The 16,354-nt window shown below is 32.6% G+C and overlaps 1 protein-coding gene across 1 annotated transcript in view; it reads right to left on the bottom strand.

The window, feature by feature from the left end:
* Positions 1–9,104, bottom strand: part of LOC108751219 (caspase-1-like) — a 40,806-nt gene extending 31,702 nt beyond the window's left edge. The window contains exons 1-2 of the mRNA XM_018491293.1: positions 8,776–9,104; positions 3,845–4,107 (exon numbers count right to left, since the gene is read on the bottom strand). Of these exons, the coding sequence (XP_018346795.1) occupies positions 3,845–4,107; positions 8,776–8,903 (391 nt within the window). The 5' untranslated portion in view covers positions 8,904–9,104. The remainder of the gene's footprint in view (positions 1–3,844; positions 4,108–8,775) is intronic.
* Between the last annotated feature and the right edge of the window lie 7,250 nt (positions 9,105–16,354).

Here is a 16,354-nt window from a genome sequence, read left to right on the forward strand (position 1 = left end):
TGAATGATATGTCCGAGCTTTTTCTAGTATCTGATATCTTTAGTATTAATCATATTAGTCTTAAGATGGATACAGACTTGTTCCATTCTGTCGTTACACAGAAAGATCGATTTTATTGAAATAAGATTTAGATAGATCTGAAAATAAATTTATCGAGTCAAAATAATTATGAAGAAATCTCAAGCATGATAAGCAATGCTGCATAAAGTTTTGATAGATTCAAAAATAATTTTGTTGAATTACAAAATAATTATATGTAGGATACTGAAGCTGATTGCTAAAACTTCAAAATTTTTGCAGCATTTTTCATCATGTTTGAAATTCTTACATTTACAATTGTATTTTGATGGTTCAACAAAATTACTTTCAGATCTGTATCTAGTTAAATTTTTAAATATTTGAGCAAAATCATTCTTTTCATGTATTTACTCCGTTTTTACAAAATGTAGGTCAACCCAATGCAAGCCCTTCAGTGGAATAGTACGATGACACGATGTGCCCTTGCATATCTCGTTGTACTACAATTTTGACATAACGATGCAACACTCTCCGCTTGCACTGATATGCAACGACGATACGATGATATGATATGCCAACTGATATGCAACATTCGCCTTTAAAAGAAGGATCTTCATATATTAGACAATCTTTTCTACATTTGGATCATGATATCTCATCATTTTACTTTATTGTGATGATCTGGTAGAGGATGGGGATTAAGAATCATTGATACAAGAAGAGGAAAACGGCGGCAGTGCAACGAGTACTACTCGCATTGTTAGTTCAATGGGAAAAAAAGAAGAAAAATCCGAGCTACAACGACATGCGAACCGTTTCAATTGAAAAGTTCCATTCTCATTCAGCAGTCGATTCGCGTTCGCGAAACTTTCAGAAAGAAGAAACCCGCTTGCTTCGAATTACGTGGAATGCTGCCAGAGAAAATTAAAGTATTGAAACTTGGCGGGATAGTCGCGTGAAATATGGTGAGAGATAGTTTATTTATGCAACAGCATAGTTATAATATGCGCTGACCATGGCTTTCCAAAGTGAATAAATGCTCTTTTGATACCTAGTATTTTCGATTTGATAATCGAATACGTGTAAAGTCTATCGGCGAGGGAGAGAATCCGGCGGGATTTTCCTTTAGTTTACTGCCGTTGTTTCCCTCGTATCAGCCAAAAGCTGAGTTTGAGGAAAGTCTATTTTAGTTGCTCCCGAGGGAAGTAACAAATTTACTATATTTTTGTGAGACTAAGTTTTGAGGCATTTTCTCTTTTTATTTTTCTTCATATCTACTTGGCTGACAGATTTGTCGCAGGCAGCAACGTTATTATCTTTTCGAAATTGAACATTAGATCCGCTGATGCTGCCAATTTGATAATTTCCTATTCATTCAGTTAGTAAAAATTATTTTGGTATTATTTGTATTATTAGAATTGTTTGCATTATATTTATATATTGTCAATATTCTGGCAAAAGGAATGAAAAGAAATTAAAGAATATAAAAATCAGAGAGCAAAATATCTAAAAGCCAATATTAAATGTTTAATATATTTGTAAATTATTTATGGATATATTATATATTATATATATTATATATATTATTATGGATATATTCAATAAAAATATTTATGATAAATTGAATTTGAATGAGAAACAATTAAATATTTCACATTTATGGATCATCTTCAGTAAATACAATTGATACTACTACTTAAATAAATATATTTTATATAAATGAATTATCCCATTTAAAATATATATAATAAATTGTAGAAAGTATATAAATTGTAAACGTCATGGTGAAATTAAAATGATACACATGATCAACGTCAATAATGATCAATTCCTCATATTGAAGTAGCAACGAAATCTCGTCGAAAATTATTTGTCACAATGAATCAGCATTATATTAATTTTGATAAGTCAAATTTTTTAAATGTAAACAGATTAACTATTAAAGAGCTCAGGAATTTTAATATTTCTGTACGGAAAGAGCAGTTTTGCAAAAATATCTAAAAGTTTAATTAGATACAGACGTAAAAATAATTTTATTTGGACCATCAAAATAATTATGTAAAATGCTTAAATTGATTGCTAGGATGTTAATACCTTTTATAGCGTTGCTCGTCAAAGCTTGAGTTTCCTACATAATTACTTTGATGGTGCATCAAAATTATTTCCAGATCTATATTTACCTAAATTTTTATATACATTACTCAGTAAAATTGGTCTTTCCATGAGTATTGTATTAATTATACATCTAATTAAAAAAAGAAAAATATTGAAATGATTATCGAAATCAAAATGGCAGCATCATCGGTTCTATCAAATCTCATGAGACTAGTACTTACAGTAATACTTTTTTTATTTTAGTAGATATTTAATTATATATTTTCTTGGATTATATTTATACACGGAAAGAAACGATTCTGCTAAAGTATCTAAAAATTTAACTAAATATATGTAGATCTGAAAATAATTTTGTTGCGCATCAAAATATTTTTGTAGGAATCTTAAACGTGATGAGCAAAATATTTTGACATTTTAGTAACTGGTTTAAACGTCCTATATAATTATTTTTATGATCTAACAAAATTATCTTCAGATTTACAGTTAAACTTTTAAACATTTCTGCAAAACTATTCTTTTCGTGTAGGAGCGAGTTCTTTGAATTCACGCATATTACATAAAGCATGGCCTCGAAACAGTTAAAATATATAAAAGCGAGTGGTAAATGAATATAGCTTCATAGAGCGCATCGTGTTATGTTGAGGCGAAGGCGCGTGAAAACTTTTCTTATCCAGCAGCGCGAAGTTCCGTAATCATCGGACTTTCAGCTTCACTTTCCGCTGCACCTGCCGCAGCCGTATTCGCGAGATTGCTTTGTTAGTTATTTGTTGAGGAACTCAGTTCTCTCGCTGTGACGAATAGACGTTTAATGAGCTCGTTTCATTGTAAAATGTTTGTATAACTTGTCGCCGGATCTCCTTCGGATCGGCGCTCATCATTATCCGCTTCGCGTTGACTGAGATCTGCTCGTTTGCAGGTTGAATACAAAGAATCCATCGACAATTATCAATGCAGTTGGAAAGCTTCCTCGCTTTTGTAGAAGCAATGCCATTAGGTGAGCGGAAGCTTATCAATGTGTGAGATTAGTTAGGTGATATAAAATGAGTCACTCGACAAAAGTCACGACTTCGACCTTTTGATAATCAATCTAATTGGTAATTGTAATAGTTTTTTCATTTACTGTATTGAAATTTTTTATTTTCCAATTATATGTAAAATTAAACAACAGAAATTGAATTTATTATTATCTAATGGATTGCAAATCACCATACTGTATTATATCGAAGGGACTTTTAGAAAAAATTCCATTTCGTGATTTAATTACGAAGAAATCAAGCGTTAAAAAAGTAGATGAAATTGTGTTCCCATAAACTTTTTCCCTTTACTATAATTATGTTCAAATTCTTTATAAAGTTTGCGATTAAAAGTAAGGTGGGGTCTCTGAGGCACTTCGTATTTTCTTTCTATCTTGAGAAAACTCTCCATCGCTTTGTCACGATGAGAGATGAAACGAAAGTGAGCTCATTGTAGACAGATAAGAAGGGATGGTACACAGAGCTAACGATGTAGTTGCGGTAGCTTGCAATATTGCGAATGGACAGAAATAATGATATCGTTTCTCCGTTTCTGCTATTTTTTTAAACGAAAGTTCGTGTTCATTATCCGAGGGGGGCTCACAAGAACATTGTCATCTATCTGTTTGGTCTGTCATTGAGACAAGTGATACGTAAGTATACGACAAGTAATTCGATTACGGAAATTCAATACTTACTCGACTGTAAAATTGTGGATATTGTTTTGAACGTTGGATCAGTGTAAATTTGAACGTCGAACCCGAGTTTGCCCAATGATGTCTTGAGGTTCAGAGCGTCCTTTTCGGAACCCTCTCTCGTGCCCATGTTCTCGAAGTGCACGTGGTTTAATATAATCGCTACTCCTCTTCTTTTATGCTTCATATTATATTCATCGTCGTCTGAATTGAGATCGATTTTCACATTTTTCATGGCATTCACCATATCCCTGCTTGAAATATCACTATAACACGTTAAAAATTATCCAAATTAATTTAAAGATATTAAGTTATAATGGAGTTAATTATAATAAAGAATATTATTATTTAAAAGCCAATTATTATTATTTAAAGCCAATATGTTAATACACTGAAAAAAAATTTACTATATCTTAATAAATATTTTTTTAAATATTTATAAATAAACATTCATTGAATATTAACGTACACATATTTATTTGATACACGAACTATCAATTTAATTTAACTATCATTTTTCTTTATTAAGTTAATATTTATTTACTAATTTAAGTAAATTTACTTATAAATATAAAAAAAATATTTATTAAGGTATAGTAAATTGTTTTTAATGTATTGTATTTTGTTTTATTCTTTAAATGCGAAACGCAGGAAATTCATTTTGTTTCAATAAGAATGGTCGATATCTTTTGAAATTATAATTAAGTTTGTGATGATTATACAATAATATTACAGTTTCTTATCTTGTCATAGAAAGTCGGTAACGTTATTCCGAAGATGCTAAAACTTATCTTCCCAGTCAATCCTTTTTGTTAATTAATATAGCAAATGACGTCTTACGACGTTATTTTGGAATATGTTGAAGTGTTTCCTAGGTTTTGATGTGTTTCAGACGAAATAGCATAGATAAAGAAATGTATTACTATACGTTGCGCGAAATGGGAGAAACAAATGATTCTGTGGTTCCGCCATTAATAACACGACGGAGCTGTAGAATGAAATGAACGGAACGCAGGATAGTTATTTATATCTCGGTTGAATCTTAATTAAATTTTATTTTCCATGGAAAAACGTATTTTATAATAGAATTTTTATTAATATTAACGCTTTTTTCTTCTTGATATTATACTGCAAATAAAAACGTTCGATTTGGCGAAACAAAAATTTATACGGTCTTGATGAACGATCTCGCGGATGAGAATACTGGCGTGATAATTTCGAAATAATGTATGTAAAGCAAAGAAAAAAAAATATCGGATTAAAGTTTCTAGATTTTCGTTTTCAATGGATTAATTATACCGCGGATTATTCTCGGTGTGCATTTAATTGAAAAAAATACGATAAACTTCCTTATTATTCTTTCAAATTTTTGGATATCTTTGTCTAGTAAAACAACCAAAGAAATTTGTGTAAGTACGTACATTAACCGGAGTAAATGCATTGTACACAAAGAGATAAATGCATTGAGACACAAAGAGAAAAAGAAGGAGAAAGAGAGAGGAAGAGAGAGAGAGAGAGAGAGAGAGAGACATATACCCGACATAGCGGATGGAATAAATGTCAGTAGTATTTAGTGGAACGTCTCTTTGTGCAGTTGGTGTAATTAGGCGGTAGCTAGTTGTAGAATTCCAACTTGAGGACAGTCGCAAATAGATGGTCCGGGTGATGCGCAGCAACGAAAAAAGAAGAGAACAACAAAGCGAAAAAGAGGGGAGTAAACGGGCGTTTCCGGAACGTTTTGCCTCTTTGCTGTTAGTTTCGGGAAGAGAGAGGGGGAATATCGGAGCATTTCTCTTCTAAAGGCGAAGCGGACAGCAAAGGAGGACCTTATCCGGAAAAGTGCACCCAGTTCTACTTCGTACTTTCCACTCACGTGCGCTTACGCAGACGGATATCCTGTTTAGTTGAGGGACTCGAGTGGTACCGCGGCGGGATCATACCGCGGTCAATTTAATTTCAACTTAGATCGCAATCGAGAACTTCCGCTGCGATTCGACGGCGTTTTATCGTGCGGCAGCCTGCCCGCAACTTTCCGTGGCTCTCGCACGTACGCGCGATCCAACTTTCGCAAGTTACCACGATTACGACTGCTCCGGATCGGGTCGGCTACGCCGGTCGAAAGTAAATCGGCGGTATTATTGCACAGAATAGCGCGAGGATGCGGAGGTAGAACTGTCTGAGCTCCGTTGAACTGAATGGACCGTAAACTCGAGGCGTTTAATCCTCGCGTGGCTAGGTGCGTGCTTGTAGAAGTTCTGGTGAACCACAGCCAAATATTACATGCAGCACCGTAATCTAGAATAAGCATATTATGAATTTAGGCGATATATTTAATTCCAAGAATTATGAATTTAGGCAATAATTCTAATGGATTGAAAATAAGAGCAAATGAGATTATGTGTAACAAATCTTGTTTATAGAAGAAAATAATTTTATATCACAGCTTAACGCTGTTAAATGCTTTGGAAATAATTACATAAATAAAATAAAATAAAAGTATTATAATATTCTTAATTCGATATTCGGAAATAAAGAAATGTTTTATTGTCTTTTATAGTCAGTAGTTGTGTCAGTTTTTATTTATGTAAGGGAACTTCCTTTATTCTTCAATTCAATTTATTCTACAAGAAATTATTTATTTTTTTAAATTATATATAAATGTGATTATATCCAATTCTTGCGCATATCTGTATATACATCTATATCTTTATTGTAGCATTTCACTGGTATCTTAATATTTTTTTGTTAATATGTGTTCTGTTCTACATACAGCATTTTGAACTTTGTCAAAACGCTTTTGTTATATTTATTGTTATACTTATTGTTAAATCGAGGATCTAGACATTTTTTGTCTTGCAATATCGCATTTCACTATTCTAAAAAAAAAAAACAATAGAATTTAACAATTCTTTTTCCTTTTCTCGTTTTTTAAAATTTATGAAATTTAATATTTTGGAATTTATAAATGGTACAAAATAATTTGGATTATTATCAAAATTAATTATATTTATGATATATACTCTATAAAAAATATAGTATTTAAAATTACGTTTAAAACATTTTTGCAAAATAAACGTTTAATAATAAAAGATATATTTAATTTTTAATATTTTAGTGTTGTATAAATCTAAACACTTACACAGTGTTTTATTTATTGAAAAAGTTTAAAACTAAAATTATGTGTGTGTGTGTGTGTGTGTGTGTGTGTGTGTGTGTGTGTGTAATGTGTGTGTGTGTGTGTGTTTAAAAAATGGAGACACAAGAATAAAACGTTTTAATATCTTAAAATTAAACACTTCTTTTATGAGTGTAATATATGGATACATTTGGAAATCTGATATTATATTTAATACTATTTAACATCGGATTAACTTCGCACGTATTGAAAATTGCATTAAAAAAAAAAAGTATAACTAATATAATTATGGTGAGGTAGAAAAATCGTAGAATTAAAAAGTCATCGCTTGAGTGATTCTTGCTCAGCGGATGGATACGCTGATGTATACTTGAGATATATATTGGTGAATATATGGAAATGGCATGCACAACCACGTAGTCATCAAGAACACTCAAAATATATAAGGGATGAGAGAGAGAGAGAAACAGAATGGGGAAGGCAGAGGGAAGGGGGGGGGAGGGAAGGGGGGGAGGAATCAGAGGCAGAGAGAGAACACAGAACGGATGTGACAAAACCACTGCGAGGCGCTTACGAACTAGTCATAAACGTGGTGAGCCAGTGGCCATTACGAGACAAATGTTCGTCGTGGGAGAAGTGAGTTACCGGCATTACCGCGAATACTGCGGCGTTTACTTTGGGCTCTAAAACATTTTGCGCCTAACGGCCCCCAACTCCCCGCTATTATGAATATAAATCTAGTGGCGCCGTGGCTTGCCGCCCGCGCAAATCCCCCGTCCTTTTCGCTATCCGACAATTACACCAACCATGCGTTATGCGCGGCTGCGAGAATAAGCGCATAATGCGCGATGGAGCACTACGCTCCCACCTGTGCATGAGGACTTTGATAAAAAAAAATAATAATAATGCAATACCAAGAAAGATAATGTAATTCTCGCGGTCGCACTTTATGAGCAAAATTCAATTCCATGTAATTGATATCAGGGTGTCTGTCATTTCAGACGATTTCGTTCTAAAATTGATTCAAGAGCTCATGAAGAGCTATAGAAAACGACGGTGAATTGCCATGAGAGTGAAATTTTCTCTAGAATAATATTGCAGCAGTCTCTGCAGAATAGAAATATTTTTGTTTGAAAAACAATAATCCAAAGCTGAAAAATTAATATTATCGCCATATGTTACATATGTTACGCGTGAGTAATAAATATACAGCAATATTTAAATGAAAGAAATATAGTCGAGGACATTTGCAATCGAAAATATAATGAGAGCAATCAAAAGTAAATAATAAAAAACATTTTTAATGTTTATTCCGTAAATATTTTATTTTATTTGACTATAGTTAATTTTATTTCTTTGTTTGCGTTATTATCAGTGCGATGGAAAATCAGATAAAGAGACAATTATCTCCCAAATTCTTTGTTAGAGATAAAGAGTTAAACGTTGAAAATAAAGCAAATGCAAAACGAATTATATGTATTTTGGTATGACATCGGACACTTTTTATGACTTCTATTGAGAATAAATGCTATAAAAAAGAATATAAAATTATGATGTCTATATTAACAACTTTATTTGTTCCATACTCACTCAAATGCAACATGAAAGTTTCTGTTTACAATAAAAATTATAAAAGATTATAAAGTCAGTAGTTGACACGTTTGTATGTGCTTTAGCGAGTGAGAGAGGAGAAAGCGCTGAAAAGCACACCATTCGCGTCAGTCGCATGTCGATTATTTGCAGTACCTCCATATCTCTGGGCTTTATATCGGTCACGACGTGACGAAGTGGTGCTTACTTTGCCTTCCTGAACGACCATCCGTCCGGCATGCTCCGTTGCGATCCATCCGGTGTTGAAATGTTCCACTGTTCCTGCTGCGGAGTGTACTTGTCGTCCGCCTGCATGTTGCCTCTGGTGGTTGCCATCTAACGATCCCTCGATTTGCGTTTATCCATTTACTGCCGTTTGCTCTCACCTACACGCCAAAAGACGACATGTCTCGCGCGCACCAAATTTATCTTATCGACTTGCTTGTTCGAGGAAACTCCTGATAAAAGCATCGCCGATAATACTTGATAATCTATAGCACTTTCGTGCGGATCGAGAACGGTCGAATGTCTGCATATCGCTGCACATCGCGCGTTACACGCATTTCGGATGTTCTCTGATATCCGACATAGCATGTCTTACTGAGGTGGAAATTGCAATTGATTGTTTGGGTAAATACCGAATGAGAAATGTTAATTTTTATCTAATGTGTTATAAACAGGCAAAACAAATAATTCCTGAAATATAATAATCAAAAGCATTAACACTATCTTAATCCGTAATCGGAACATATATTTTTGTGATGTTAAAGAAACATATAAGAAGTTTTTAAGAGTCTTTAAAGTTTTTTGTTGTTAGTCTTATAGACATTTTAAAGTTGTTAACTAGTAAATAATTGCATTTGAACTTAGCGTATATATATATATATACATACGACGATTAGCCTACATGAACAGAACAAACCTATGAAAAATAAAATTGTGAAATAAAATTATTCCAAATTATTGCACATTATTTCAATCAATATACTAAAAATTAGGAAAAAAAGGATTATCAGAATGTTCTTGCAGTTACAAATTAAACTTTTTTCAATAATTGTATAAGATAATATTTCCTATGATTATTATTATAGCATGACATCATTATATTACTTTAAATTCTGAATTATGATACATTATGTGGCATTCTCTATATTATTATATTTTCTTTTCCTATAAGAATAATAATTCTTAATAGTATCTTGTGTGTGTGCGTGTGCGTGTGCGTGTGCGTGCGTGCGTGTGCGTGTGCGTGCGTGCGTGCGTGCGTGTGTGTGTGTGTGTGTGTGTGTGTGTGTGTGTGTGTGTGTGTGTGTGTGTGTGTGTGTGTGTGTGTGTGTGTGTGTAAATATAAGTCTATAAAAAAAAGATCAAGGTTTAGAAGATAAGTTGCATTCAATAAATCAATTGTGAATGCATATTTCTTAATTGATGCGTAATCATTAGATTAAAAAAATTTAATCTTATCCAAGTTGTATGTCCTTGCTCATTTATTTCTACTCATTGCTACAATAAGTGAACAAAGAATTATGTTATCTAATTTTTCTTCATAAGTTACGAGAGATATTTCAAATATCTTACTACTCTTTCTATACGTCTTCGTCTTATTTTTTTTTAACACTTAATATTAGTTTCGTTTCATTTGTTTCACGAGTATATAAATGTAGAAATTTGAAAGGGGGAGCAGACGATAATTCTGAATTAAATTGAATTCAATAAACCGATTGTAAGTGCATATTTCTTAATCGATACGTAATCAGTTAGGTTAAAAAATTAATCTTATCCAAATTATAAGTTTTTGCTCATTTGCTTCGTGGTTACAATAAGTGAATTATGTTATCCAATTTCTCTCTTCATAATTTACAAGAAATATTTTAAATGTCCTACTATATATTCTTTCTATACACATATCTTTATCTCATCTTCGTCTCATTTCTTTTAACAATTAATATTAGTTTCGTTTTATTTCTTTCACTAGTCATGAGCAATTTTTGTGAAAAATTATTAATATATGTTAAATAATTAATCGTATTTAGAGGAGAAGAATATCTTGGCTTGTAATTTTTGTCTCTCTTCACGCTATATAGTGCAAGTGGAATTGCAAGTGGAACTTTGGGTTTTCATTCTAGTTGACCAATATCAACAACCAAGTCATCTCCTCTCGCAATTTCATGCTGAGGATATCGGAGTTTGTGACGTGTTTAATCGGCATGCGGTTCCTCACAATTGTGGCTTGCATTTCAGTGTTCCAGGCGTTCTACTTTGCTACCACTTAACGACCGACCGTGCAATCCATAACGGTATTTGACGATGCATGGCTTTCACTATGATAATCATGATGAGTGTGCTTTATGGGTGTTCTTGCGTGAAAGGAAATCGGCACTTCCCAGTCAGTGTTGTGGTGCTGAGTCGCCGAGTCTTGAAATAGGGATGCACACTCGAGTGACAATCGCGACATCATATGGGGCGAACGGATACCTAAACGTAGTCGTATAATAAGAAAACCGCTAGATATCGGTGGTATTTTACGCGAAAGTGCCGCCTTTAACATTATCGTGGGGATTTATGTGCACGAATTTGTTCTAGCCACCACCTTACACGTTGTACTAGTCAATCTCTTTTAAACCTGACTTGAAGGGATCGTTCATTATTCAGGTCTCGTAATCGGTCTTCGTGACAGCGAAGGAAAATATAATAATCTAAAAATTGTAATAATCTTCGTTAAAGGTCTAAAAAGTAAAGAAATGTTGAAAGGCGAACATGTATAAATAATAAGATCGTTTTATAAATAAACTGATTAAGGAAAGAAATGTCGAATATAGTCAAGGCTAGATTTTGGAACCGAATTTCTATTATATCAATTTCTAAATATATTTTCCACTTTAAACTGCGAAATACTGCAAAATGTATTTAAAATTTAACGTAAAAATATTATTAGACAATATCTAGTCTTTCTTTATTTACTAATTAAGATACATATATATTACTATATTTTTTTTTTAAATAATTGGTGATAGAGTTACCTTACATAACGTACGAAATTATCGATATTTTTTTCGCAATCTTATATTAATTAAAATTCTTATTGAACTATTGACTGAATGCATTGAGCGGTCATTTTTATTAATTTCTGCAGAAGAAAACACATTTGCGAATTTTTAATTGTGAATTGTCAGTAGTAATACAGCACAGCTGTCGTTTTCATCAAAACTCGGGGTGGGTTTCAGTCGAGTGAGCCGATGGACGAAAATGTCCATTTGCTCGTTGCAGTGCTTACCCTGGAGCGCTGAAAGCGACGTGCGGTTCCTAGACAGCAGTGACACACTTCGACCGATATCCTGTTACCCAGTGAAAATCGCCAGTCATGACATATAAAGGCGACATCCACTTACATCGAAATTTCTCTTCGAAACTTATCATTCCTCCGTTGATGCTTTTGACATTTACAGAACTTGATGTGTGACTGCGTCATATTAATTGTATAAATAAATGTTAAAATGGTGACACTCTAAATAATTGGTAGCATTGAAATTTGCATAAATTTAAATTAATTTTTTCGAGTTTTTTTGTTAATATTATCAAAATATTATAGAAATTTAATATGAAAGAGGTTTTTTTTTTCAATGAAATGATTATTATTTTGCATAGCAGAACTGGATTATTATTATTTATATAAATTTAGTATTTTAATAATAGAATATCTTTTTTTTAATTATAAAATCTTAATTATTTCTCTCTCTCTCTCTCTCTCTCTCTCTCTCTCTCTCTCTTTCTCTCTTTCTCTCTGCGATTGTAGGCAATTGAAATTCAAGAGTATCCATAATTTAAATTTTATGAAGAGAGAGATACGAACAAAAATAAAACTATTTTATTTAATTTTTATGGACCGTATGTCAGCAGAAATTTACGGAGAGAAATTGATTGGAGAATTCGTAAATGAAATAAAGTGACTCTAGACCATTCTTAATCTAGTTTTATATGAAACTTAATTGACCGAATACATTTTTAAGAATACATTTTCCTCTTTATAGAAGTAACAAATTTTTGGATTACAAATTTGTATTAATCATAATTTTATTACACAAAAATTAGCAATTAATCTGTATTATATTATTTCTCCAGACGTACAACATGGATGCCCAAGTTGGCGAATCGTCGGCCTGCGCAACGGCATTGCTCTGCGGAGTTAAAGCTAATTACGAGACTGTTGGTCTGGATTCGTCAGCACGTTTCGAGGATTGTTACTCCAGTTTCGAAGCACGCGTTCCTTCGCTTATTAATTGGGCTCAGGATCAAGGTAAGTCTTCACGTGTCGATATAACTTTACAATATATATAGGGTGTCCCGAAATTCGAGGACAATCTTATTACAGCGTGAAACTTCGTGAAAATTAAGTCGAAAAGTCCTCTATCATTTTGCAATTTCCCAAGAGAATGCAGTACTGAGAAGTTAAAGTAAAAATTCTGAAAAAATTCTCAAAGCTCTATGAGAAGAAGATAAATAATTTTTATCTCTTACTGTTTTTCTGTAAAGTTGATAATACTTAAGTAAAAAATTATTGAAAACCAATATTCGGCGATATTTTATAATTAATATCTTCTCAATTATTGCGAAAATTGCAATAATAATAATATTGTCCTCGAATTTCGGGACATTTTGCATATATGCACATATATTGAATAAACTATTTTATAGTTATTTGCAACTAAAATAATTTATTCAAATATGTAGGGTGAATTCGGGTATTACAGTTATATGGAAAAGATGGTCGTAATTTCTGCAATAATTACTAAATATAGTGCATTTTTATAGACAGATTTAAGAATAATCAATAAAACTAAGATGGCTAATGCATTATAATATTTTGATAATATTAAATTTCTGTTAAATGTTTTCTCTTTTGGACAGTTATTAATACAATAACTTATTATTACTTTAAGCTTTAGTGAAATAATATACCAAACACATACTATTAAAAAATAATTTAAAGTAAAAATGTGTTTTTTACTTTTTAAAGCTAGTATAGATATGTTAAATAAAAGGAAGAATATAACGAATGATTATAATATATGCATGGCAGATTAATAATCTTTCTAATCAGAGCATCATTTTCTACCGAATTTCACGGCACGACGTTTACGATCCGGCGATCTCGTCATTATGAACAAACGTAATTAATCTGCGCATATATCCAATTTAGCAGGGACGGGCGTTAAAACGATTAAACTGCCCAAACACGGCGCACGATTAAATGCCCACATATAAATTGAATTCGCGCTTGCGCGTTCTACGTCGCAGATGTGATGCACATCGTATTCTTGGCGCAGCGCTTGACCGGAAGCCGATATCTAATTTACGGCTGGCGCTAATTGCATAAGCTAGAGCGACTCCACCTAATGGAAGATTTCACGTACTGTTTATTAAATCACGCCGTACACACGAGAATATTCTGGACGTTATGGCTACCGAACTTTCGCATTTTCACTGTCTTGCAGTTTGAATCTTGGATGTGTTTATGACTTCGTGTATATACAAGCATATATATATATATATATGCACGTTATATGCTAATCTATATATTTACTGAAAAACAAAAATTTGAAGATGAAATTTTCTTCTAATTGAATTTTAAAAATATTCATATTCATAAAGAATGTATATATCTAATAATAATAGAATTTACATTTTTTATGTTAATATTTCTAATAGAAAAGAACTGGAAAGGATACGGGCAGTAGGAGTCAAGTATAGAAGACGTCGTACAAATAATATTATACTATATATCTATGAAGTGTGAAACTTCTTTATTCATTAAAACGCGCTTACATGTTTCGGCTCACTTTTGAACCCTCAGAGACAACACAAACTAACATAAATAAACTGTGAATAAAAAATTATCCTATCATGGTGAGTTCCCCTACCTCCAGAATTTAAATATCAGAATTAAACCCAAAAAGAGTGAAAGAAAAAGAAAGTCAGTGTCGTTCGTACGCAGTAATGAATTTTTCTGGCGTAATTTTTTATTATTTTCCAACTTTTATTTTCATGGAATTGATTAACGTTTTAATGTAAAATTTTTTATTTGTAAGCTTCAATAATACTAGCTAAAACTCTAAAAAGTGACTCACTGTGTCTGATACTGCCTGGCCAAAATATCGAGAACCGGTTTTTGAATAATTCATAGTATAGTTTGTGATTTGTGATCGGGATGAGCGTCCTTATTTTCGGGATAATTAATTATAATCTTAACATTTTTGATAAATTAGTTTTTCATATTCTCTATTTCAATATTTTCATTATTTCTTTTATTTTCGTTCATTTTTCTTTTTCTTTTCTTTCACTCTTTTTGGGTTTAATTCTGATATTTAAATTTCTGGAGATAAGGGAGCTCACTATGATAGGATAATTTTTTATTCATAGTTTATTTATGTTAGTTTGTGTTGTCTCTGAAGGTTCAAAAGTGAGCCGAAACATGTAAGCGCGTTTTATTAGAATAAAGAAGTTTCACACTTCACAGATATATTATTTGCGCGACGTCTTCTGCACTTGACTCCTACGCCCGTTCCAGTTCTTTGATTTATAAGGAGTCTTAGTTAGTTTGATTTGTAATACGGATCTAATAGAAAATTAATTAAATAATAATTGATTTTAAAGATGATAATTGAAAATTAATTAAATGATAATTAATTAAAAGCAATACCTAATTCGAGAATAATTAATTATATTTTTCGTGATTTTTAAAAAATTAAATATTGTTGATAAAAGAGAGTATGACTTAAACGAAAATATTATCAAAATGAGATTTACTATTATACAATCTGTACATATTAAAGTAATACAATATAAAAGTTTTTTGCTTTAAATGTTGCGAAAAATGTCTATATTTATTTAAAGAATGTAAAATGCCCGTTTAATACGTGATCACGATAAGATGATCAATATAGAAACCTTGATTATTGTGTCCACAAGCTGTAATTATGCGCATTATCTACTAGACGAACCATAATGAGTCCGTCTGTGACGTCAGAATATTCAGGACGCGCATCGTGGCGTAAGGAAATCCGCATGTCAAAGGCAAGCAGGGGCATTTGAAAGGGCCGTCGTCTTGTCGGCGCCAGTAGAAAATGCAATTAGAGAAAGACGTTTCGCGATGATGTTAGCCAGCGTTGTCAAAGTCATCGTTGTTACACGACATTGTCCCGGATAAATCGCGCGAACTATATATTAACGTTTTATTGTTGCTAAAATGATGCTATAAAGTTAAATCAAATCTGTCGACGTACATATATATATATATACTGTATGTATATGTATATATAACATAATATACATTGTTGTAGAGGTTGCTGGGTGTCTGTTGCAGAAGTAATTATCGGTGATACCGTTGTAATTGCTTCTACCGCCAAATTGTAAGTTTATGAGTGGGCGTGCTGGCGATGACTGGTGAATTAACATTATACTCTGCTGAGTTCCTGCGCGGTCATCAGTAATCACTTACGGTTTGTTTGCGATGGCCAGTCGCTGCAAAGAACGGATGCCCGAACGAGCAAGCGCGCCGCGCGTATAATCCGTTTGTGATGTAATTTCTTGCTCACGTGAGGCAGAGCGCAAATGTTCGTGAATATCTCACGCGTGTTGAATAAATAATAAATACCACCGAAATATACGTTACGCAGTATCTATGCGAGCATTACGAGTTTCAGCGACGCGTACCTCGTTAGTTATTCGACGTGAGAGAGAGAGAGAGAGAGAGAGAGAGAGAGAGAGAGAGAGAGAGAGAGAGAGAGAGA

This window comes from Trachymyrmex septentrionalis, unplaced genomic scaffold (assembly GCF_001594115.1).
Source record: "Trachymyrmex septentrionalis isolate Tsep2-gDNA-1 unplaced genomic scaffold, Tsep1.0 scaffold42, whole genome shotgun sequence".
NCBI lineage: Eukaryota > Metazoa > Arthropoda > Insecta > Hymenoptera > Formicidae > Trachymyrmex > Trachymyrmex septentrionalis.